We start from the raw sequence: 27,359 nt of genomic DNA, 5'->3' as shown, positions 1-27,359 counted from the left end.
CCATTTCACCAACGACATCTTTGATAGAGCCAGTAAAAACTTTTAATTTTATTAAATCTAGTTCCGTGAGTGCTATTAAAGTAGTATCATTATTGACTAGAAATGTTAAATCTGGTCCCTTCAGCAACATTCTCTGCAATGAAATGGGCAGTATGCATATATCATTTCTGATATTTTTAAGTTCAGCAACTGTCAAGGAAGACACTTGTGTGATTGAGTGTGAGCTTACCTAATTGCTTTTGCCATGAAACATCTTTACCTGAAAGAACTGACAAACCATTGTTCTTCAGACTTGGGTATCTGGTAGACACTTTCATGAAAAATGAATTATCATTTCAAGGAAAAAAATATGTTGCCAATAATAAAATCTGAGCTTTCAGAAGAAAATTAAACTTTGGAAAACTTAAACCCACCATTGTGAATCTGACAGCACATTTTAAAAGGGTTTACTGGTAAGATGTATGGTGATATCACCAAGTCATCTTTTGAGATTGTGTAGAAAAGTGTCAACATTTGAAAACTTGCATAATGCAATCAACCAATTATTTTCCAAACAATGCATAACTATACAAAAGGATGCCTGGTGAAGAGATCCACTCAAAGTATAATAAAGATCAACAGATTTTACAAGTTTTGGTATTGTATCAAAGACTACTACTCCCAATTACCCGAATACTACTCCCAATTACCCAGAGTAAGAAATTACTTTTCCCTCTTCTCACGATATATTTGTGTGAAGTCAGATTTTCTATATATATTAACCAAAATATACTACAATAAGCAGAATGCACAATCCTATACATCTTTTATTTAGCTAAACGTTAAAGAATCTGCAAAGCTGTTAAGATGTAAATAAAGCCATTCTTTTAATCTTGGGGGAAAAAGCTTTGTTTCAAAGCTAAGTTAATACGAATGGGTTTCAATATTCATTATTATTTCAAATGATGGTTTCAAATTTTACTATGGCCAACAATGATGCTGTATGCCACATAAACAAAAGCTCATTGGAGCTCTTATATTTTTTATGAGTATAGAGGTCCTAATATCACCAAGTTTGAGAGTCACTAGTCTAGCAAGATCCTTACAAATATACACAAGTATGTCATGTGAGAAAGAATACACTGGTCCTTCTACCCTGCAGAGTCTGACTATAGGTAGGATAAAGAATAATAGTTACCATCATGTAGTTTATCCAGTAATACAAAGAACAATCTCAAAACACGTCATCTGCAAATATTCAAGCTTTAGATGGGTAAGCTAAGGCTGCATAACAACCCTCCATGTTCCAAGTTAGGAGTCTAGTAAAATGTCAGAACTAGAATTCAAGTCAAAAGTTTCAAGGATAGTGTCCTTTCCAGAGTACTAAGTGCTCAAATCCCAGTGGCTTCTTCCTACCTCTAGATTTTTTGGGGTTTTAAAGTATCTACCATCTTTCCTCTATTTATATACCTGTGAATAGTAATTCACATACTCTGCAAATAGCAGCAGTTATCAAAACCACTGTAACCATGAGCTGATCGGGTTAACAGCGGGTGTGACATAGGGAAACTGTCTTTGTCTAAGGAAGAACTTACTACCAAACAGCAATCAACCTAATTACCTGTGCCTAGAAGATGAGGGAGTCCTCCTCCTCCTCGAACGTGATCTTGACCTTGAGTGTCTTCGTTTTTCTTCTTTCTTATCTGGATTAAAATGAAAAGAAATCTGCATTTAGCAATCAGTAAGCAGAAAGATTATTTCCATTTAGAAGTTACTGTAAGAGTTTATTACACTAATTTTCAGGTTTACTATATGATCCTTAAATTCAGGTAGCTAAAGGTTTCTGGAGCTAGGAAGTGTCATCCATAAAACAACCCATGAAAATGATCACCTTTCTCATTCTTTACTCTTCAGAGGTTTCTAAACTATGACTCCTTTCTGTTTGCATGCCTTAGGTTCTCTTTCCCCAAACAGAGCTACAATCTACCCAGATTAAAACTCTACTCTGTACATGTTCATGGATTAATAAAACCTCCTCAAACTGTACCTAAGTGTAAAATATTTGTATCTATAATAAAAACATAAGATAAACATTTAAAATTCTTGGACCAGCAAAATGTTCCTTTTTAGTCATCACTTAACTCTATGCTTCTTTCCTAGATATGTCTCATTCACTCACTCATTTCTATACTTCTGGGACAGAAACTAAACCAGCTCTCTTTAACCTTTGTTCTACTTTTGCATTCATTTTCAACACTGTGGAAGTTTACAGAGCAGAGCAAGAATGATCTGTTACCATTTAGTAGTTTAAAATAACACAAATTCCTTTAAGGACCAAATGAAGGAGAAATATAGCTATTGCATTCTTCATATATGGACTATCATTCAAAGTGAGAATGCTGGCCCCGCCCCGGCGAATTCATTTGCAATGCAGGAGCTGCATTCCCTCAGAAAGATCCCCTGGAGCAGGTCATGGCAACCCACTCCACTATTCTTGCCTGGAGAATCCCATGGACAGAGTAGCCTGGTGAGCCACAGTCCATAGGTTTACAAGAGTCAGACATGACTCAGGCGACAGCCCACATGCACAAAGTGAGAATGAGTTCCTCTTTTACATTTCTATCATTTCATTAATAGAATTCAACTTATTGTGAATATCAAATTAACAGAAATTTGTGCAGCAAACAAAATTTCATAAAGAAGTCGTTTTCAGTCATTTCAGTTATGTTTCCAATGAAAACAGAAATGTTCTTGTTTTGGAGTCATACAGGTCCAGTTATCTATATAAACTGCTTGTCATATGATGCTGGGTTAATTATCTAATAACTTGGTTAAATGAGATAATACACATAAAGATTTGGTATTAATTTATCCATTATACTTTATAATTATTTGTCTAATACCATATACAATAAAAATCATCCCATTAAGAACTGGAATGAAGAAAATGAATAAAGCATTGTTTATCAAGGGGAAAAAAAAATCAGGACCAAATATCCAAATACACATATGCAGAAAATGGGACAATAATTCATCTCATCACAAAAAGACATTCTGCAAAGAATGATGTATTTACTTTTCTGTAAACAAATGATGTAAATAGAAGAAACTTAATTAGGCCTTCTTGGTCAAATAAAAGACTATAGATCAGGCTATCCCAACTTCAGTTCAGTCGCTCAGTCACTTCTGACTTTTGCAACCCCATCAACTGTAGCACACCAAGCCTCCCTGTCCATCACCAACTCCCGGAGTTTACCCAAACTCATGTCCACTGAGTCAGTGATGCCATCCAACCATCTCATCCTCTGTTGCCCCCTTTTCCTCCTCCCTTCAATCTTTCCCAACATCAAGACTTTTCAAATGAGTCAACTCTTCACATGAGGTGGCCAAAGTATTGGAGTTTCAGCTTCAACATCAGTCCTTCCAATGAACATCCAGGACTGATCTCCTTTAGGATGGACTGGTTGGATCTCCTTGCAGTCCAAGGGACTCTCGAGAGTCTTCTCCAACACCACAGTTCAAGAGCATCAATTCTTGATCCCTCAGTATTCTTTACAGTCCAACTCTCACATCCATACATCCATACATGACTCTCACATCCATACATGACTACTGGAAAAACCACAGCCTTGACTAGATGGACCTCTGTTGGCAAAGTAATATCTTTGCTTTTTAATATGCTGTTTAGGTTGGTCATAACTTTCCTTCCAAAGAGTAAGCATCTTTTAATTCCATGGCTGCAATCACCATTTGCAGCGATTTTGGAGCCCCAAAAACTAAAGTCTGTTTCCACAGACTTTTAAGTGTAAAGACACTGTTTCCCCATCTATTTCCAATGAAGTGATGGGACTGGATGCCATGATCTTGGTTTTCTGAATGTTGAGCTTTAAGCCAACTTTTTCACTCTCCTCTTTCACTTTCACTTTCACCAACAGGCTCTTTAGTTCTTCTTCACTTTCTACCATAAGGGTGGTGTCATCTGCATATCTGAGGTTATTGTTCTTGCTCCCTGCAATCTTGATTCCAGCTTGTGCTTCCTCCAGCCCAGCGTTTCTCATGATGTACTCTGCATAGAAGTCAAATAAGCAGGGTGACAATATATAGCCTTTATGTACTCCTCTTCCTATTTGGAACCAGTCTGTTGTTCCATGTCCAGTTCTAACTGCTGCTTCTTGATCTGCATACAGATTTCTTATGAGGCAGGTCAGGTGGTCTGGTATTCCTATCTCTTTCAGAATTTTCCACAGTTTATTGTGATCTACACAGTCAAAGGCTTTGGTATAGTCAATAACGCAGAAAGAGATGTTTTTCTGGAACTCTCTTCCTTTTTCCATGATCCAGCAAATGTTGGCAATTTGATCTCTCGTTCCTCTGCCTTTTCTAAAACCAGCTTGAACATCTGGACGTTCACGGTTCATGTAATGCTGAAGCTTGGCTTGGAAAATTTTGAGCATTACTTTACTAGCGTGTGAGATGAGTGCCAACTGCGCGGTAGTTTGAGCATTCTTTGGCATTGCCTTTCTTTGGGATTGGAATGAAAACAGCTTTTCCAGTCCCATGGCCATTGCGGAGTTTTCCAAATTTGCTGACATACTGAGTGCAGCACTTTCATAGCATCATCTTTTTGGATCTGAAAGAGCTCAACTGGAATTCCATCACCTTGACTAGCTTTGTTTGTAGTGATACTTCCTAAGGCCCACTTGACTTCACATTCCAGGATGTCTGGCTCTAGGTGAGTGATCATACCATCATCATTATCTGGGTCATGAAGATCTTTTTTGTATAGTTCTTCTGTGTATTCTTGCCACCTCTTCTTAATATCTTCTGATTCTGTTAGGTCAATACCCATTTCTGTCATTTATTGAGCCCATCTTTGCATGAAATATATTCCCTTGGTATCTCTGATTTTCTTGAAGAGATCTCTAGTCTTTCCTATTCTATTGTTTTTCTGTATTTCTTTGCCTTGATCACTGAGGAAAGCTTTCTCATCTCTCCTTGCTATTCTTTGGAACTCTATATTCAAATGGGTGTATCTTTCCTTTTCTCCTTCGCTTTTCACTTCCCTTCTTTTCACAGCTATTTGTAAGGCCTCCTCAGACAGCCATTTTGCTTTTTTGCATTTCTTTTCCATGGGGATGGTCTTGATCCCTGTCTCCTGTACAGTGTCACAAACCTCCATCCACAGCTCATCAGGCACTCTATCAGATCTAGTCCCTTAAATTTATTTACTTCCACTATATAATCATAAGGGATTTGATTTAGGTTATACCTGAACTTAGGCAAACATAAATGACTAAAAATAACAGTAGTAAAACCCCCCAAATTAAAAACAACCAAAATACCACACAAGCATTAGGTAATCCTAGGCACCAATATTTCAGAATGAATTTTTACCAAAATATGGGGAAAAAATGATGGAAGTATTACTCAACATATTTCAAACATAATTGCATAAATCTATTTTACCTGGTTCTATAGCAGCAGAAATTAGGGACTGTGCTTCTCGTACTCTCTTCATGGCTTCCTCTATTTCTTTACTAGAGGTATCTGATTTCAGACTTGGTGAAACAAGACCAGCAGCGACATGATTCAATCTGGAATAGAACCAAGAATTGCATTTGACACATTTAAAAACGTATTTGTATATCTAATTAAATACACGTTTCCTATCATCATTTTACTAAGATACTCCTTGAAAAAAAGTGAGAAGACTCCATGATAACTTTGACAAAATCATAAACAATATAGTAAAATAGTACTATGCAAAATGTTACTCACCATTTTAACAGACGAAGATATTTCAAATAAGAAAAAAACTAATTTTGCTGAACATCCATGAACTTTTCATATACTAAGAATTGCTAGTAAATGAGAATATAATAATGCTAGTGATTTTTGATTAACAGAATGTTCCTTCATGTTTTCTATTTCATCCTAATTTTCTTGGGGAAGAGAATTACTTTTTAAGCTTACAGATGACAAACTGAGGCAGAAGCCAATGACATACCAAAGTTATTTATGAAATTCCTGACTGCAGGCTAAAGGGTTTAGTCTTTAGCCTTAAGGGTTTATAAAAATGAGAAAAAACTATAGACACCAAGTTGAGGATGGTAGTTATTTGCGGGCAGTGTAAAATGTAAACAAGAATGACTATGGGAGGTTTTTTTATTTTTTAACTCTATTAGTCATATTTTACTTAATAAGCTTCATGGTAGATACATGCTTGGATTTCACTTGGTCATTTTTAGAAAAAACGCCAACAACTACTATAATCAAATGATTCTGTTCTGCCTCCCCCACATGCTCTACTTACTGACAGCAACTTTCACCCAGTTAAAATGAAAATCAGTTCTAATGAGGTGGATGAAACTGGAGCCTATTATACAGAGTGAAGTTAAGTCAGAAAGAAAAACACCAACACAGTATACTAACACATTTATATGGAGTTAGAATGATGGTAATGATGACCCTATATGCGAGACAGCAAAAGAGACACAGATGTATAGAACAGTCCTTTGGACTCTGTGGGAGAAGGCAAGGGTGGGATGATTTGAGAGAATAGCATTGAAACCTGTATATTATCATATGTGAAACAGATTGCCAGTCCAGGTTCCATGCATGAGACAGGGTGCTCAGGGCTGGTGCACTGGGATGACTCTGAGAGATGGGATGGGGAGTGAGGTGGTGGGGGAGTTCAGGATGGGGAACACATGTACACACGTCTGTTTCATGTCAATGTATGGCAAAAACCACTACAATATTGTAAAGTAACTAGCCTCCAATTAAAATAAACAGAAAAAAAAAGGAAAATTAATTTTGCTCACATTTAACACACTAAGGTGCTTCCCTTGTGGCTCATTTGGTGAAGAATCCGTCTGCAATGTGGGAGCCCTGGGTTTGATCCCTGGGTTGGGAAGATCCCCTGTAGAAGGAAATGGCTACACATTCCACTATTCTGGCCTGGCGAATTTCATGAACTGTATAGTCCATGGGGTTGCAAAGAGTCGAGCACGACTGAGTGACTTTCACTTAACACACTAAGAAATGACTAATGAAAACATCTCAAGAAGCTGCGATATGTCAAGTAGGAAATATAAATTGCAGCACAAATAAAACTTTTCAAAGCACCGAAAGACAGTGACTTTTAGTATGTGATGTATATTACTCTTACTCTAGGCTAGTGCTTCCCTCACTTCTTTAATAAAATGTAGTACTTTAATAGCATCATCTTTTAGGATTTGAAATAACTCAGCTGGAATCCATCACATCCACTAGCCTTGCTCACAGTAATGCTTCCTAAAGCCCACTTGACTTCACATTCCAGGATATGGGACACGAGGTAAGTGATCACATCATAATTTTTATTCATGTCCTTAAGACCTTTACTGTACAGTTCACTTGTGTATTTTTGCCACCTCTTCTTAGTATCTTTTGCTTCTGTTATGTCCTTGCCTTTTCTGTCCTTTTTTGTGCCGATCTTTGCATGAAATAATCCCTTAGTATCTCCAACTTTCCTGAAGCGATCTCTAGTCTTTCCCATTGTATTGTTCTCCTCTATTTATTTGCACTGTTCACTTAGGAAGGCTTTCTTATATCTAAGTAATCTTTGGAATTCTGCACTATCTTTCCTTTTCTCCTTTGACTTTCACTTATCTTCTCAGCTATTTTGTAAGGCCTCCTCAGACAACCCTTTTGCCTTGCAGCATTTTTTTCGTAGATGGTTTTGGTCACTCTGGTTTAAGCTATTGACAATGATCTTCAAAGATTAAAAATTACACCAAAACAAAACACTTTATAGATGGGCATACTTCTGGATTTTTCTTTCTAGAAAACAGGATTATGTATTGCATGTCAGTAGTCATGTACTGATGTGAGAGTTGGATTGTGAAAGAAGCTGAGCACCAAAGAATTGATGCTTTTGAACTGTGGTGTTGGAGAAGACTCTTGAGAGCTCCTTGGACTGCAAGGAGATCCAACCAGTCCATTCTAAAGGAGATCAGTCCTGGGTGTTCATTGGAAGGACTGATGCTGAAGCTGAAACTCTAGTACTTTGGCCACCTCATGTGAAGAGTTGATTCATTGGAAAAGACCCTGATGCTAGGAGGGATTAGGGGCAGAGGAGAAGGGGATGACAGAGGAGATGGCTGGATGGCATCACCGACTGGATGGACTTGAGTTTGAGTGAACTCCGGGAGTTAGTGATGGACAGGGAGGCCTGGCGTGCTGCGATTCATGGGGTCGCAAAGAGCTGGACGCGACTGAGCGACTGAACTGAACTGATTGCACGCCGTGAGATCAATTTCTTTTAGCTATCAAAAAATAAGTGCTATCTGTAGACACTGACATATTTCTATCATCAATGGAAACAAAAGGAAAAAAGTTCTTACTTCGGATCAACAGTACTCATAAGTTTCAGCAACTGATCTGCAGCAAGAGACTGGAAAATGAAAATATTAAAAATGAGAACACAGAATAGTAAATGATTACAATTTTAATTTTTTTTAGTATGTTGAAATGACCTAGAACAATTTGGCAAACCTATAGAAGCTAACATATCCCAAGCACCACAATGACTAACAGAAATATAATGCCAGGCAAACACGTCACAGTAAACTTTCTAGCTGCAAAAAAATAAACAGATGACAATAGTGACTACAGTGCTGGATATCCAGAGCTGCTCTATCAAGTTAAATACAAAGATGATGTAGCTGAACAGTCCAGATTTTATAGACTAGCTCCTGCTTAAAGATTTCCTGAGGATAAGTAACATTTTAAGGAAACATGTAAAACAAAAATCAAAGTGCTCAATCAGTATAATAATCAAAAGTTTCATAAAGAACTTCATAAAAGTTAATCTAAATTTCAATGAGGGAAAACAAAAATTTCCAAGTGAGTAAATGAGAAGAGAACAAATTATGAACACATTCCTATCTTTTCATGACTTGTATTCTGACTTTGCAACATTGATGTGGTAGTGGCTTCCACTACCTAGTCTTTACTAACTAGTCTTCCACTAACTAGTCTTTACTTTGAACATCATAAAATGAGAAATTCTTTGATGGGCAAGGGGCTAATGAAGTGACCTTTTATATCTCTCATTAACAAGTTTACGTAAGAAAAAATTCACTACAATATTACAGTTGGTTATCTCCTGCTGTTGAAATGCAAACTAACATCTAATGAAGCAAATTCCTGAATTATAAAAGGAGCTCAGAGTTCAAGGATATTAAATTACCTGTGAGTTCAAGTTTGCTCCAGGAAGCCCAAGTGCAGCAAGGGCAGGATCAAGGGTAGGAGCTCCCAAAGCAGCCAATGGAACAGCGCCAATCTGTGAAATTTCAGATTGTATTTATTTAAAATTTTGTTTCTATGTCTTATACTGCCAGGTTGGCAGAGTATGTCAACGTTTTTTTTTTTCCCTCTAAAGGGTCGGATGACTACTAGTTGAAGTTTATAAACTGTGGGATCTCCTCCCCCCAACTAAGTGTGTATATCTTAAGTTTATTCCTTAGGGCTTCCCTGGTGGCTCACATGGTAAAGAATCTGCCTGCAACATGGGAGAGCCAGGTTCCATCCCTGGGGTGGGTTAATCCCCTGGGAGAAGGGAATGGCAACCCACTCCAATATTCTTGCCTAGAGAATCCCATGGACAGAGGAGCCTGGTGGATTACAGTCCATGAGGTCACAAAGGATCTGACATGACTTAGCAACTCTTACATTTCTTACCACAGCAGTAGTGGCTCTTTCTATACCTGAGTTATATATATTCATTAAGAGTTCTCTAGTAATTTCCTGTTGTATGTTCTTAGTCTCTCAGTCGTGCCTGACTCTTTGCAACCCCACGGACTGTAACCCACGAGGCTCCTCTGTCCATGGGATTCTCCAGATAAGAACAGTGAAGTGGGTAGCCATTCCCTTCTCCAGGGGATCATCCCGAGGTCTCCTGCATTGCAGGAGGATTCTCTACTTTCTGAGCCACTAGGAATTCCTCATAATTAGTCAATTTAACGCACACAAACAATGCAAAATCTTTAACTTTGCAGGCAGTTTGAGCCTCTTCACAAGCACTGTCCTTGAAGTTCTCCTTGTTTCATTATTACTTATTAAGTATAGGCAGCAAACATACTGTAATTTAACCGATCACTGAGTTAAAATCCTGTTCATACAGTTGATCCTTGAGCAACATGGAGGCTAGCAGTGCGACTCTTAATGTAGTCGACCTGTAACTTCAGTCAGCTCTCCGTTATTGACTGGCCCACATTTTGATTCAACCAATCTTGGGTGTGTAGTACTATAATACGTATTCAAAGTGAAAGCGTTAGTCGCTCAGTTGCGTCTGACTCTCTGCAACCTCATGGACTATAGCCCACTTCGCTCCTCTGTCCATGGAATTCTCCAGGCACGAATACTGGAGTGGAGTGGGTAGCTATTCCCTTCTCCAGGGGATCTTCCCGACCTAGTGATCAAACCTGGATCTCTGACATCGCAGGTAAATTCTTTACTGTCCGAGCCACCAGGTAAGCCATGTAGTAGTTAAAAAGAAATCTTCATATAAATGGAGCAAACAGTTCAAACTCATGTTGTTCAAAGATTACCATTATAAAATTGGCTTATTATACAATTTTATACATCAAAGGTATCTATGAATTACCTAGATCTTCAAATTCATCTTCACATTATCTACCTAATGTAAACCCCAAGAGCAAAAGATAAAAGGGTATGGGGAAAGAAAAAAAAAAGTCTTAACGTCACACCTTAATTTTCTCAGTTCAGATCAACATACTAAACAACATCTGCAACAGAAATATGCCTCATGACTTATGGGCTATTTTGAGAGTCAGTGACAAAATCATAAGATATATATTATTTTTGAGAATGTCCTTAAAATGTAAACTACCACTTTAATACTTATGATTATAATACAACAGCATTTTACAATACTCTGACCACGTGACAATAGTCTGTGAAGTGGAATCACACAGGACTCAAAAAAGGCACAAATACATTCAGATTTATCCACCATTCTGTGTTCCTTTCCATGCTTTAAGAATTCAACAGAACTAATACCTGGGTAAGTGGGTTAGGAGTAGGCAGGAGTCCACCACCAGGCAGAAGACCTGCCACTGCATTAGCTGGTGCCAACAGAGACAAAGCCTTAGTCTCATCAGGAATAACTCCTGCAGAGAAACACCCATGCATTAGAACACACTCTTCTGCAAGACAGAAAACACACAAAAACACCCAGAAAATGTCTCCCTGATACACCACCTGAGTTTGTTGAAAGTACTTATGTTCGCTAAAATATAAAGCTTGATTTCTATGATTATTTATCATTAATTTTATGTCAGAATGAAACTTCAATGTGTGAAAATTTGTTTCCTTTTTCTCTACAAATGGTTAAGTTTCTAGAGTAAAAAAAAAATAGCACAATACACACTACTTTTTTGTTAACACTGCCAAGATTTCATCACCTGTACTCGATTTTTAAGTCATGAACCAAACGTAAGCAAGCACAGTCGGTTCTCCAGGGGTGTGCTCTCAACTTTCAAAAGCTGTTTTATGAACAACGACTCGTGTCGGCTGCTTCACTATAAAGCACACAGAAAAATCAAGATACACAAGACAAAAAAAGTTTGATTTAGGGGTTAATAATATGGTACAGTTACTATGATTTTCTTTTACACCTACCATACAATTTTGTAAAAATTAAGAGAAAAAAGTATGTAAAGGAAATATTCTGTTGAATCAAGAGTAGGGCTTTTGCTGACTCATGAAAATGAATATGAATGTTTCTGAAGGTCTCTGAATACACACAGGATGTGTGTGGGAGTGAGTGAGAGGGAAAGAGAAAGAGAAAAAGTAAAACATGGCACATTCCTTACCTGTACAGTAAAATGCTTTATGTTCCAATATGTGCCATGCTAACCATACCAAAAAATGCTGCTATATAGTGTCAGTTCAAAAGCTAACTTAGCCAAACTCCTAAAGCCAAAAACAACATGTATGTCTGTTTTTAAAGCCTTATCTGTGTATTCAGATAAAATCTAAGGGTCCTGAGACAAATATTTATGTAGACAATTTAAATTCTATCCAACAGCAAAAGCCCTATACAGATGGATTAATCTGTTAATGTGCCCAAGCCCCCAAAATGAGAGTTCAATAATACAATTAAACTACATATTTGCAAATACCAGTAGTATTTCTGTAATACATATTAAGAAACTGCATCTCATCATAAAACATACAATATGTACAGGGCACTTAAGAGAAACTGGATAAGCTGCAGAAGAAAACTGTTGGGTGGTATTTTCAGCAGGGCCTGGTATATAGTTCAGGCTGAACCAGGGAAAAGAACTGTAAAACACAACAACAAAAAAGAAAAACCACTGTTAAATAAAGGTAATGGTTCCTTCCACCTAAACTGAGAAGTGCCGATAATATAAAACAAATGTATACTACACAGCACTGTTATCTTGCTTGTGTCAGAGCTGTCATCAATTTAGATACCAAGAGTTATGGAGGGGGGGAGAAGGGAGAAGATTTAGATATAGGGCATTAATGCATCATTATTAACAAACCTACAAAGATTATGGGATAATTTTGCATGCAAAATTATGTCTCAAGAGGATAATATTAAGTATCAACATCTTGCTAAAATTAGTGCATTTGCAACATTTCTGGCAAACTAAAATCCTCTTGAATTTATTGTGAGACACCGGATAGAAGATCTGCATCCATTAAAAAAAAAGTCATGCATCTGATCCTCTGATTAAAAAAAGACTATTTAAAAATAAAACTACAATTTAAAAATAGCAATGAGGCCCCTCACCAGTTAATTTTCATGCGTCAAGAGTATTTTTTTTACTGCTGCTTTGATAGAACCATGAAATACTGCATGAATGTGTAGAAACGAAAGAAAAAGAAACAGACAAAAGAAACAAACATTAACCAAGGAACCTAAATAGTCCCCAAATCCATTATTATTAAGAGTTCCTTCCAAATTCAGCTATCTCAGTTTTATCGGTTAAACACTATTCCTTACCGTAGACTGTGTCTATTGCTCTAAAACACTGACCGAGAAGCAACGGCATAATTTAAGAGCTAAAACCAGGGTGAATGGTGACAAAAGGGTTGAGTACATCAGTTATTTAGTGGAGGCAACATTAATACAGCATACCATACCAGTAATTACCAGTAATATACTAATAGATTCTGTAACTAAATAGTTCTGTAATTCTAATAATGTACTCCCTAAATATTTGTTTCAAAACAAATGAAAAAAAATTACTATGGTCTAAAAATATTTATGAAATCTTGTTATATGATATACTGTATTATGTTCAGGGCTTGGGAACTATGACATATTTGGCCAAAAAGAATTTTTAAAATTATAAGGCTAACTAGTGTTTTGCAAATTACTCACATGATTTGACCCTTGTTCCAAAAGCTATATTCTACATTTACTTATCCTACATTTGAATTCTGCAAATTTTCTCTTGATGGTAAGTCATCCTACAACAGGCACACTGACAGAAATCGCTTAATCAAAACACACTCACAAGTTTATCACTACATATATATATATATATATACACTTTAAAACCTTAAAACTGGGCTCATACACTTTAATAGCATGGAGACAGATTTACTGTTATATAGCATGCCTTAATTTATCCATGAATGCAATTTAATTTCTTTAGAAAACCACAGAGGAAATTTTTCTAAGTTTTAAGGACGAGACATTTCACAATTTTTACAAGGAATGGTTTTAAATGTTCACATCAGTATTCAAAGATAGCAACTAAAGTTAACAGTATCTAGATTCTGCTTCCACTGACCAGTTCATTAAGGAAAGGGGAAAGCATTTATACCCTGGTCAGCATATGTTAATAAAATCCAGTAATTTTAACATATTTCAGTGATTTCTTTCACTAAATTTATAGTTACCAAAAAGCAAATAAAGTAGCAGTACACTGGGAACAAGCTAAGTAAAAAAATGTCTTAGAAAATTTCACAAAGTGGAATAAAGATAGTGTTGTCTTGTCACAGTGGCTTTTTAAGATCCAAAAACCCTGCTCATTATTTTTCTGCCAAATTACTTTAACAGCCTAAAATGTAAAAAGAGAGAAAATGTAGTTAACAAATGGTTACACCAGGAAAACACTTGGGGGACTTGAGTGCTTGCTGGCCTTTAGTTAATGTCTAGAATCCCCTGTAGCTGCAGAGGACCCACTGTTTTTCAGTCATCTGGAAGAGTTTTGCATTTGCCTTCTCCACTACAAAAATCACACACACAAATAACAGAGAGAAGAATTTATTATTTAGAGATATTCTAGAAAATATAGCAAGAATGAACAAGAAAATCTGGCATAAAACAAAACACCCAGTGCCCATTTGGCACCTAAGCTATAGGAAATATTGAACTTCATAAAAACCAAAACCATTGCGACCCTTGGTATACTGAAATTCAATGTGGGATATATTTTTTAAAGTTATTGGTAAGAAGAATCACTAAGAGAAATCACTATGGAAATAAAACCAACCTGGTCACATTTATTCAAAATAGAAACATCATCATGCATTTATTTGAAGGTTTCTGTGTAAATGTTCATGAAGTGAACCATTTACCTTCAGGACTTTTATATAAAACAATATTAAATTAACTAAGTAGATGTATCTTAAGGAATTACGATTAGGGAAGTGGTTTTAGTGAACTTAAAATGTTTTAAAGTAATGCAAAAGGTTAAATATCTTATAAAAACAAATCAGATTTTGAATTTTAAGTTAGGAAGCCTTCACGTAAAAACTATGGACCACAGTATAACAAGGGTTTCAAAATGTTAATAGCTTAGATTTTTTAACATGCTACTAATGCTCACTCTAAAACTACACTGAGGTAGATGGTCATCATAGGATGCCCACATAGGTAGTTAAACAAAGCACAAACCTTCTGCATATGGTACGACTATCAAAGCTCTGTCAACGAATACAGTGTTTGTCAGATGCTGTGCCACAACTGCTGAGTCCGGATCATGGAACTTAACAAAGCAGACTCGGGAGGAGACTGGTAAAGGCGAATCACTAAAAAATACACAGATAACATAAAGAAGAGGAAATTATAAGCAAACCCACAAATGAATGACTCACAAATACTTGCATTCAAAAGTATAAGAGGCAGAGAAATACATAACTGCACACATATTAACCAGTTCAAAAATACATGGCGTTTTTCAACCAAGTACTATCCATAGAACTGACTATAGAAAATTACACCCAGAACAATCACTGTTTAAATTCATAATGCATCAAGTTAAAAACAGTTTGAAACCAGTCTCAGAGTCTGAACAGATCACAAAAATGTCAACATTTATTTCATAATATCAATACCAGGCATTTAAAAATACAAATAGCAAGTAATTAGTTTTGGCTTGGAAAACTTTTCATTACACATGGCTAACTTTTTAAGACTTAAAAACAAAAATTTTCCATTTCAGGGACAAAAGAGTATTATGGTCAAGTACATCTATTTGACAATCAATGAGTTTTCTTGACCTGCCTACTAAATGCCCTGTCCTCCTTCATCTATAGCTGATTAACACTCCCAGGCATTATAAATAGTTAAGGGTCTCTCAGGGCAGTTTCACACAGAGAAAAAAATTAAGCACTCACGGGAATACTGCTACCCCCAACTATTACCCAAAATTTCAATTAACAAAAGTCACTTTCCTTGGCAACTTGTTTATGTAAAACAAAAAGCAGCTAAGGTCCAAGCAACAATCGCTCTAAGCAAGATAAGATTAGGAAGGGAGCAGAGTTGTTTTTTAAAAATATGAGACAGTTAAATTTCTGCCATTAAACTTTTTGTGGAAGGAAAGATTAAATAAGGTAGGTTTCTCTGCTCTCTAACACCAAACCATAAGCTATCTGAAAATCAGTGAACTGAAGTAATCACATTATCCCAGGTTTATATTATAATCTTCGAAGTGGGGGTGGGGTGGGGGGGAGGACTACAATTAGAAGTACTGAATGATGCCATCTTTAATTTTCCCTGATGATTTTAATATGCACCCAGTGTAAAGAACCACTGCTTTAACAAGCCAATTATATCTTGAGACTCAATAAAGAAGAGGGAAATCCTGTTTTGAATTATCAGAACGGGGTAATTGTCAACTTTTCTAAGTAAATGAGATTTCAATATATGCATAAAAACTGGATTACATCAGATTGTTCACACTAAGTGTTTCAGATTAAGTTTTGTTGAAAAGAAACATTTTCTTATAATTTGGGCACAATATGAAAATAAAAACTTTTTACCAACATCAATCTATAATCTGAGAATTCTAACCTCCTAGAATGTAAGTTTTCTTCAAGGCGTTGCCCTTATTAGCACAGATGCTAATCTAGATTCAAAGCAAAGCTGTCAATGTATGTACTGAAATGGATTTAAGCCATATTGCTAGAGAAGTTTACTGGAAAATGTTTTTTTTTGGAAAGGATACAATTTTTTTTTTAATGTGAAGCATCACTGTTCTGAAATTTTAAAATGCTACACCCAGTATATTGAAAATAAAGCTTTTTCATCATTAGTACTAGAGCTACATAGCTCTTCCTATTTCTGACAGCCACATTTTTACAACTAAAATAAAAAGCTCTTTAAATGCTATCATTTTATGTTCTAAAGTGCAATCATTTCTTAAAAAGTGACCCTACTATACATCTCTACCAATCACCCAATTTTGTTCCTATTTGCAGGGCAGGTATAGAGATGCAGACATAGGGAAGGGACATGCAGACGTGGGTGGGGACAGTGGGATCAACTGGGGGAGTACGACTGACATATATACCCTACCAGGTGTAAAACAGCTAGCAGGAAGCTGCTGTATAGCACAGGAGCTCAGTTCGGTGCTCTGTGACAACCCAGATGGGTGGAATGGAGATCCAGGGAGGAGTGGGTATATATATACACACAGTTGACTCACTTTGTTGTACATCAGAATTAACACAACATTGTGAAGCAATTAAAAAAAAATGACCTCTACTATTTCTTTGACACCTTCTATTGGCATCTAACTGAAAGAAAATATAACTATCAAATATTAGGTTATTAAAGAATATAAACAATCAAGTGTTCTAAAAACCTAGGAAAGTATGCCTACATGCCTCCAATATATTTCCATTTACTGATCTTAAATGTTCACATTTTTTTCTACCCACTCATGTACGTGGAACATTATTTGACTACTCTATTATACCTATAAGTGGTGGTGAGGTAAAGATAAAACATGAACAATTTAAATATTATGGGGAAGTACAGTAAGAACGCAGAAGGGCAAATAATTCATCTCTCCTCACTTTAAACTGTCGTGTAAAACCACTGCCATTTGGTCCTGCAATTTATACTGTCACATTTTCTCAGTTAAAATCAATAAAAGAGACGTTAAGAACTGACATCAGAAATTATTTTCCCACCCTAGGATTTTGTGCAAGTACCACTGCTAAAAATATGACTTAAGAATTAAACATAATTTACCTTTAAGAATATCCTTACCTTTAAGAATTAATATAGAAGAGGCAGTGCAGTTGAAAAGAACTGAGGAACAAGATAGGGAAAAGGAAGCCTTGTGTGATGCTTTCACCATCTAACAGTGGTGGTGGTATTGTGTCTAGTTTCTTACAGTGACCTCTGAGGCTTGTTTCAGAATCTTCTGGGATACACACATAAAATTCAGATGACTGTTTTCCACCTCAAGCCCACTGAATGTGAGAATCCTTTTCAGAGGAAGGCTCTGATTTTTAACAAGATCCTTAGCTGATATTCATGACTGCTAAAGCAGAAATTCTGGTCTGGGTCAGTTCTTTCAACCTCATCTTAATATTGAGCTAACCATTTCAGAGCAGAGAATTCTGAGCTTATAAACAAAGTTACCTCTTAAGCCCCACAAAATAGCAAGTCTGTGACAAAATTAACTCTGTTGACCTCACATCCTCTTTCCCTCATGTGTCTCATTTAGTTCTAAAAAAACCAGTAAATCGTTGCATTTAGTTTTAAACATAAATTTTATATTTTTAAATTAAAAAATTTTTAAAAGAAATTATGTTCTCTCCCTTACCTAACTATACTAAGTTACTTATATGATCCTGAAAGTATCTCTTTTTGGTCCCTGAGAAGTTAGTAATAGATTTATCTGCAGTGTAACAGAAGTCTTCAGTTATTGAGTAACTGACATATGCTTCTCAAGGATCATTACCTGATAAGCACTCCAGTGACTTTCTCCACTGATACCCCACTAAAATCAAACATTTGAAGAATACCTATTAGGTGTAAAAGAATGATTCCACTCACAAGTTGCTTGGCTTTGAGGAAATCATGATGAAGTGGTAGAAAAGAATCACATTAGGTTTCAAATACTAGTTCTGACACTGATAGAAATCTATGTGAATTTCAGTTCACTCATTTGTAAAACAGGATACAAGGCTTAGTTCCTCTGTATATATCAGGCTATCATACTGAAAGAGGGATAAAATACTACTTTATGAAGACAGGTCGTATCACTGCATGGAATTCTAAGTTAGCAATTTCTGGCTTAAAAGAACCAAGAAATAGGTGGATTTGATAACAAAATAAGGGGAGACACCTTCTTGAGGTTCTCAGTGAAATGTTTATGATCCCAGGAATTTTCCCCACAAACAGGAATTTGGGGCTAAAGTTAGAATTTCAGTAGGTGTGGGTCGGAACTCAGTCACATAATACTTTAAAACGGCCCCTCAAGTGATGTTGATGACCCCAAGGAACCTTATTCTAGAAGACAGAGGAGTTAAAACTTGTCAGTTGGTGAACAGCTCTACAGAGAAAAAGCAATTAAATTGAATAGAGAAGGCAGGGAGTGGTTGCATTTTTATTAAGCGTGAATCGGTGACATTTGAACAACAAAAAGAAAGCAAGCATGTCAGAGTTCCAAGTGGATATGAACACGTTCTGGGAGAAACACACACCCATTAAAAAAAAAAAAAGAAATCAAGCAACAAATATATTTACAATCAATAAAATTTCAAGTTAAGTCATTTAATCTTATTCTGTGAGTAAGAGTAAATTTTTGGAGTACTTCTGGAAAGATGAACCCCTTTTAGACTACTAGGACTCCATAGCACATTATCTGTAACAAGCTACTACTGAAAACTGTGGGGAGCTTAAAGAAACCGTCAATAATTTATTTCCAAATTGTGCAGGTCAGCTTATCTATTAAGACAAATTAGTAAAAAAAAAAAACAAAAAACACTTTATGTTCATATACATATAATATTAAATGAACAACAGGATCTACATTCACACTATTCAATTTGTAAAGGCCACTAAAGTAATGTAAAATTCACTACATTATAACCTTACGTATTTTCAGAAAAGAAAATGATCTGTACGTGGGCGCATATATGAAGGAGTCAGAGCAAAACATGTGTCAGTATTTATTCTTCCCAATGTAGGAAAAAAATCCTCTTAATGCATAGCACCCCAGACATCAAGTTACCTGGAACACACAACTCTCCTGGTTAGGATTGAACCATTCCATTGACTACAAATCAAAAAGCCAGTCTGTTCTATCATGACCCCCTTGAGACAACAGACAAGGTAACATCCCACACTTGTCATCTTTTTATGAAAGTATCATAAAAAGAACATTTTCACAAGAAAACCATTTCATAGTCAGCAACTCTTAAAAAAAATTCTTAATGACCTGTGGGACTGGAAAATTTTCTTATAAATAAGTCCAGCATCTCATACACTTTCAGAAATAACATGATTACAATCAAGTAATCAATAATAATCAGATGTGTCACTTTCATTTCCTGCCATTTTACCATTTATTAATACTACTAACGATAAAAGGAATGTTGGCAGAAACTAACAGTAAAACATCCATTTCCGTAAGTTCTTATTATGAAAGCCATTTGTCCTTCATTGTCAAAGTAAATACCTGTTTAAAATAACTTCAACAAAAAGTTTGTTCCTAGAATTCTACACTTCATGTAAATTAATTAACTCTAAACCTCCCTCCATACCTATAGTATTTACTCCCAAATTAAAGGCAATACAGCACTTGAGAACACTATTATCCGAAAATACTTTAAGGAAAACATGATGAAATACAGTGATAAATACCGACTGCGGTATGTTCAACTTAAGACAAGCGCACAGATTTATCATGCCCAGGTTATTAATGATTTATTACATCCACAACAGTGGATTCTTTGAGGATTCCAATCTCCTGTTTAGTAGTACTTAAGCGGCATCATAAAAAACTTATGGTACAGCTGGAACTGAGTACCCACTGATAGTAAAATCTGAATTTTCACTCTTCCCAAAGAGCACTGGACTGTTTTTATTACTTCAAATTTTTGCTCTAGTATTTATCACATCTTGTTATAGCTTTTTTTTTTTTTACAATTATTGCACTCATTTAACACATCTGTGATAAAAATAAGAAATGTAAGACAACAGGATAAAAACAAAAACCCGTACACCCCAAATTAAAAAAATTAACGTTCTAAAAAATTCCTTCTGAAGAATAATTCTAGAATATAAAAAATGTGTACGTTATTTAACAAAGGGAAATATGAGGTTTCAGCTGTAACTCTTCTCATTTTAAAAAGTACTAAGTCTCACTGTGGAAAAGGAAATGGCAACTCACTCCAGTATTCTTGCCTGGAAAATCCCATGGACTGAGGAGCCTGATAGGCTACAGACCATTGGGTCGCAAAGAGTCGGACACGACTGAGCGACTTCAAGCTCACTGAATGTCTGTCAGAGTATTAACTGAATTATGTTAAATAGGCCAGAATCACTTAATATCGAGCAGTTAGCGAACAGTTTATAAAATTCAATATCAAAATAACACAGAAATGAAAATTTTTGTTACTTTTCAAAGAATTCAAACGCGTTTTTTTTTTGAGAAATTAACCTATAGAAAATACATAAAATGGAGTCTGTCTTGCTTTTAAGGGCCCCAAGAACGACCACGCAGGCACAATTTAAAGAGAAAAAAGAAAAAAAAAAAAAAACCAAAAAAAAACACACCAAGATTAGAAGCCAGTTGTCTCCTAAACCCCCAAACCCTGGCTCTGCCTCTGTGCATCAGTAGTAGGCCTAATGCAGATTTCCTTCATAAGTAAACCCAACAGCCAATCTCAACCAAAGCAGCCTGGCCCAGGGAGGCACAGACAAGGGCCTGCAGGAAATGGTGTGGGTAGGCCCAGGCTGGGGAGGAGTTAGCAAAAACCGTGATGGTGGACGATACTCACTCAGGCGGGAAGAGGCGCAGTTCGTCGATCTTGCCTAGGAAACCGAAGAGGGTCCGCATCTGCTCAGAGCTAGCGCTCGGGGAGACATTAGTCACCTGGATTACCTCGGTGCCGCCGCCTCCGCCGCCGCCGCCTCCGCCCCCCGGCCCGCCGCTGGGGCCCGGGCCCGCGGTGCTGGGGACGATGGTAGTGTTGCTCATGGCGCTGCTCGCGTTCTCGCTCCTGCTTTAACACACCAAACACACAACAAACAGTGAGAGGGAGGGGGAAGAGGAACCATTCGCCGGAAAAGGCACAGGACGGTGTCCGAAGCTACAGCTGCTCCTGCTGCCGTCGCCGCCGTTTCTCCGCCCCGCCGCTCGCCGCGGGGAAGGAAGAGAACGCGCGAGTTCGAGACCACGAGAAAACAAACGGCCGCCCCCACCTCGCCTCCAACCACCTCACTCGCGGCCCGAGCTTCCCACAGTGCCTTGCGGCGCACGGGTGCGTCACCGTCGGCTCCGCCCTCTGCCGGCACAGCAAGCCATGCTCGCAACCGGAAAAGACGCGAGAAGGGGCTGCTGTCTAGTGAAAGGCCTTATCTCCTGCATCCCTCTTCGCTCCTTTCCCCCCCCACTCCCAAAAAGAGGAGAAAGGTGGAAGGCGTTAACTTCTTTCTCTCTTTTTTTTTTTTAAAAGCACGCCTCCACTCCCCGGCAAAAACTGCACACTTAAACAACTATTCTTATTTAAAATGCCCACGGTATTTCTTTGTACAGAGTATCTTCTACAGATCTGGTCAGCTACTAATGAAATTTAACCCTAGCTATCAAGAGTTTCCTCCCCACTCCTATAACATTTTCTCTTTACCATACACACATCCTTGTAATACTAAATTTGCAACGAATTTGCTTTGGCACTAAAATCTTAAGAAAAAGGTATATTAATGTTACACTCACTAGTGCTTTAACAAATTCACTTTTTTAAAGAATATTTTACAGAACCCAAATATGTTCAAGTATGTTATCTAATATTTCGACAGAACTTCCTTTACATGCATTTCTTGCTTAAAATAATTTTGATCATAAAAGATCCTTGCCTAATTTTAATAATTTTGATCATAAAAAGATCCTTGCCTAATTTTTCAACCTCATGTGAACTATTCTCCCACTTTCATCCAGTGTTATTTAAAGACTTGCAGTTCCCCAAACCTGACAAAATCTTTTACTTCGCTGTGCCTTTCCACAAGTTATTAATGACCTCCCTCATTTTACCCGTTATCCTTCATAAGGCTTTCCTCACCTCACTGCCACAACTTCCTCAAGCAGAGTTAGAGTTTCCTTCTCTCCACTCAAGGACAGAGGCACAAAAATATTTGTTATATTGACATGTATTCCCCTGCCAAAAGCTCCCGAGTTTCCTGGGTCAGTTTAGGATCTAGCACAATGTCTGTCACACAGCCAATGCCAATAGATGTGTTGAACACACCCACAAGTAAGTGTCATTTACTCTGACAATTGTTAATTACTTGATCCTAAATACTCCTGGAGGCCAAAATCTGAGGACTCACAGATTATTTTTGTTAGTAAATACTTCTATGGAATAATGCAACTGAGAGTGCGATTTGTGAGAGATTAGAAACTAAAGTTATTGAGATTTGGATGTAAAGCCAACTGGCTAGGTTTACTTACCAGTTAAGCCATTTCTCCTAGCTCTTATACAAAGGGAATGGTAAGTTGACCATAAGTCTGGCAAAATTACTAATTACAACTAATTGCACATTATTCATTAATGTCTGTTAATATAAAACATGTCAAGTAACTTTCTTATTTTGAATAGTACATATGTAACTGCCAAATACAGAGTCTTGTTTGTAAAGTTAATCAGTGTATCAGTACCTACAAAACGGAGGCTGCCACAGTGACCTGGTCCATGAAACAAACCTAAACCTACGTCTGCCTGCACTTAGAGGAAACACCTGTTAAGGAAAACATACAAATTCGCAATCTTCCAATTCAGTTTTAGCTAGCTTTCTTTGTCCTAGAAAATAAGACCTGCTAGCTTATGAGGAATTCTCCACCTCTTGACCAATATCTCTTCTCATCCCTATAAAACTCCCTCTTACCCAGAATCCCTTGGGAAGAGCGCTCCACACCTGTCAGGCACTGTATTCCCCCAATCCATGGACTGTTTTTCCTTGAATAAATGGCATTAAACTCCTTACTAAATTGTTTCAGTTTTGTCACCTGACAAGTTTAACTCTCATTAGAAGTGGCTACCATGTACCAAGGCATGCTACAATGTTCTATGACAAAAGGACCAATAAATACAAGGGCTGGGTTCAGGGTTTTCCTTTTGTTTTTATTTTTTAATGTTAACATCTTTTTATTCTTTGCGGTGGATACACAGAAATCTTTTCTATTATTCCACAGTTTTCTGTATGTTTGACACATTATGTAATTAAAATTACACATTCAGGTCAAAAAAACCCCACACAAACCATATAGTTCTGTGCTAAGATAAATCTTTTAAATCATCAGAAGCCAGGTTATACATAAAAACTTACTGGATATACAGATGGACGGTGCTTCCAGATGGCGAAACAGAGTGCCAAAAAAGAATCACTCAATTAAGGAGGATTCCTGAGTATTTTATTTTCAAATTATCTAGCAGCTAAAAACAATACTGAACTTAGAGCCAGAAGACTGGCTTAAGATAAAATACCTTTAGTAGTATTTTAATAACTACAATTAGTTATTAATTGTAACGAGGAAATTTCACTTCACTTTTAAGAATCTGCTTCAGTCAGAAGCTGAGTAAGGAGTTGTATTATAATTTTGAAGATCCTGTTAGGCCCAACAGATGGAATAACTACATAATTTCCTTGTGTTATTATTGTCTGTTTCCCATAGAAATGAAATAGCTAATGTATCGCCATTTCTCCTCTCATTTAGAATTGAGACTATATCAGAAGATAAATTAGTTCTGTGGTCTCTTAGAATTGTGCCAGGTAACATCAGTTTCTTTTACCAACACACTGTCAGTCACCATCCCGAGTTTAGATTCATACATTAGTCTATGTCTCTAATGTCACAGTTCTCATTCACACATTACTGAGAAGATAAATCTTTGACTATGTCCTGCATAAATAACATATTATTATGACACTGTTAATAAAGCATGAACAATTAGCCTGGGGGGGGGGAAAGAAATGAAATAGCTAAAGGCAAATTACTAATATATGATAGCAAATAACAGATATATCTAATATATACTAATTTTAAATCACTTTAGACTCGTTTAGGCTCCCAATTAAACACAACTCCAGCTGGAAAAGAATCTGCTTGCAATGCAGGGGACCTGAGTTTGATCCCTGGGTTGGGAAAATCCCCAGGAGAAGGGAACAGGCTACCCACTCCAGTATTCTGGCCTGGAGAATTCGCAAAGAGTTGGATGCAACTGAGAGACTTTCACGTCAAAAAAAAGTACAGAACCTGGAGAAAAGTATCATGCCTGTCTTATTTACTTTAACCCAAGGATCATGAAAATGTTAACAAAAAAAAGAACAAAAAAACTCATGAATTCCTTCAAATATTATGTTTTAGGATTTTCCCACCCCCTAGAAATACAGCAAGGAAAAAATCAGGCAATGTTTCTGATCTCATGAAACTCCAGCTTCAGTACTGCAAGTTCTCAATAAACAAAAACAAAGACGGAAGAAAGTAATGTGCTGTGGTGAAAATAAACCAGGAAAGCACTTCCCTGATGGTTCAGTGGCTAAGACTCCACTCTTGTAATGCAGGGGGCCAGCGTTTGATCCCTGGTCAGAGAACTTGATCCCAGAAGCTGCAACTAAGAGTTCACCCGACACAACTAAATCCCGCTTGTGGCAACAAAATCAAATATCCTACATGCCGCAACTAAGACCCAGCGCAGAAAAATTAAAAAAAAAAAAAAAATATATATATATATATATATAAACATGATAGAGGATGGGGAGGTGTTATCTGAGCTGAGACTTTATTAAAATGAGGAAGCAAGCCATTTGAATTTCTGGGGGAAGAGCAGTCCAAGCAAAGGAAATAAGTAATTAGAAACTTAATGGTGAGAACAAGTTTGAAGCTTTCAAGGAAAGTAGGAAGACCCCTTTCCTTTGTTGATTAAATGCTTTACAACTTATATTTCACAGAGAGAATGGTAAAAAGATCCTTTCAGTATCATGTGGGAACTGAAGTGAAAGAAGCATGAAAAAGGGAAGAGCCACAGCTCGTTTTTGGGAGTGAGTTTGGGAAAGCTTCCAGTTATACTTGATTGATGAATATGGCTCAAACGGTAAAAGAATCTGCCTGCAATGCAGGAGACCTGGGTTCAACCCCTCGGTCGGGAAGATCCCCTGGAGAAGGAAATGGCAACCCACACCAGTACTCTTGCCTGGAGAATTCCATGGACAGAGGAGCCCGTTGGGCTCCAGTCCACAGTATCGCAAAGAGTCAGACACAACTAAGGTAACTTTCACTTTCACCAATCTTACTAATGGTTAATGCTATTTCTAATCCAAAGCAAAAAGCAACCTGTCCTTTTGCTCTCTCTAGTCATATTACGGCCTATTAGTCATGTTTGGCCTATACATGTATAGTGCAGTGTATGATTTCTGATATATTTCTGAAACATGAAAAATAAGACTCCCGATAGTAGGGCCTTATTGCTCACAGGTGGGGAGCTTCTGCTACCACCACACCGCTAAGACAAATTTACAGTGTGGTGCTTGATTTTGGAAAGAAAGTCTCTCAAAGAATATTACAAAATACTTTATGGAAATTCTCAAAAACAATACCAATTCTCTCAGTCATAAAGAACAAGCTTTTAGTTCTTTCCAGTATCAAGGTTCTAAAAGAGCTCATGTATAAAAGAATGACACTAGACCCTTATCTATACCACTCACAAAAATTAATTTGAATGGACTAAAGGCTTAAATGTAACACCTGAAACAATGGAACTACTAGAAGAAAACACAGGAAAAAAAAAATACCCTGATGTAGGTCTTAGGAATGATACTCTGGACATCTAAAGCATAAGCAACATGATTAGAAATAAACAGGTGGGACTACATCAAACTCAAAAGCTTCTGTACAGCAAAGAAAACCATCAATAAAATGAAGAGACAACCCTACAGAATGGGAGAAAATATTTACAAACCGTATGTCTGATAAAGGATTAATATCTAAAGTAATACAGAGCACTCCAAAACACCTCATATCTGTTAGAATGACTAGCATCAAAAAGGCAAAAGAGCAAAAATTAAAGAGGATGTGGCGAAAAGGGGACCCTTGTGCACTACCGGTAAGAATGTAAACTGTTGCAGCCACTACGGAAACAAACACCATGTTGTGATAGCTGTATCCCCATGTTTATAGCAGCATTATATACAATAGACAAGACATGGGAAGTGCCCACTGATGGATGAATAGACAAACAAGTTATATCTAAAAAAATAAAAAAATAAAACCAAATTCATAAAAAAAAGAGAGAGATAAGATTTGTGGCTATCAAAGATGGGAGTGAGAGGAGGGAGAATTGGAAAAAGGTGGTCAAGTGATAAAAACTTCCAGTTATAAGACAAATAATTACTGGGGATGTATGACACAAGTATACTTAACAATGTTGTATGATATACATGAAAGTTGCTGAGAGAGTAAATTCTAAGCATTCTTATCACAAGGAAAAGTTTACTTTTCATCTTCTATCTATATGAGATGATGGATATTAACCAACTTGTGGTAATCATTTCAAGATAATATGTAAGTAAAATGTTTATGCTGTATACTTATACAGTGCTGTATGTCAACTCACTAAGGGTGGCTCAGACGGTAAAGCGTCTGTCTACAATGCGGGAGACCCGGGTTCGATCCCTGGGTTGGGAAGATCCTCTGGAGAACGAAATGGCAATCCACTCCAGGACTATTGCCTGGAAAATTCCATGGACAGAGGAGCCTGGTAGGCTACAGCCCATGGGGTCGCAAAGAGTCGGACACGACTGAGCGACTTCACTTTCACTATACAGTGCTGTATGTCAATTATTCGGCAGTAAAACTGGAAAGAACTTGAGT

The 27,359-nt window shown here is 37.0% G+C and overlaps 1 protein-coding gene across 8 annotated transcripts in view; it reads right to left on the bottom strand.

Annotated features, from left to right (window-relative positions):
- SRSF11 (serine and arginine rich splicing factor 11) overlaps positions 1 to 27,359 on the bottom strand; it is a 49,801-nt gene that overhangs the window by 13,734 nt on the left and 8,708 nt on the right. For 2 of the 8 annotated variants that reach the window (XM_069565451.1, XM_069565634.1), the window contains exons 2-8: positions 21,274 to 21,495; positions 14,927 to 15,060; positions 11,047 to 11,156; positions 9,215 to 9,307; positions 8,367 to 8,416; positions 5,446 to 5,573; positions 1,601 to 1,682 (exon numbers count right to left, since the gene is read on the bottom strand). In XM_069565451.1, coding sequence (XP_069421552.1) covers positions 1,601 to 1,682; positions 5,446 to 5,573; positions 8,367 to 8,416; positions 9,215 to 9,307; positions 11,047 to 11,156; positions 14,927 to 15,060; positions 21,274 to 21,473 — 797 coding nt within the window. In that variant the 5' untranslated portion in view covers positions 21,474 to 21,495. Of the gene's footprint in view, positions 1 to 1,600; positions 1,683 to 5,445; positions 5,574 to 8,366; positions 8,417 to 9,214; positions 9,308 to 11,046; positions 11,157 to 11,450; positions 12,334 to 14,926; positions 15,061 to 21,273; positions 21,499 to 21,697; positions 21,756 to 27,359 lie in introns of those variants that run through there. The other 6 variants (XM_069565538.1, XM_069565715.1, XM_069565955.1 and 3 more) reach the window with 4 other exon arrangements.

The sequence above is a fragment of the Ovis canadensis genome, chromosome 1 (assembly GCF_042477335.2).
Source record: "Ovis canadensis isolate MfBH-ARS-UI-01 breed Bighorn chromosome 1, ARS-UI_OviCan_v2, whole genome shotgun sequence".
Taxonomy (NCBI): domain Eukaryota; kingdom Metazoa; phylum Chordata; class Mammalia; order Artiodactyla; family Bovidae; genus Ovis; species Ovis canadensis.
This window is presented reverse-complemented; position numbering and strand designations above follow the sequence as displayed.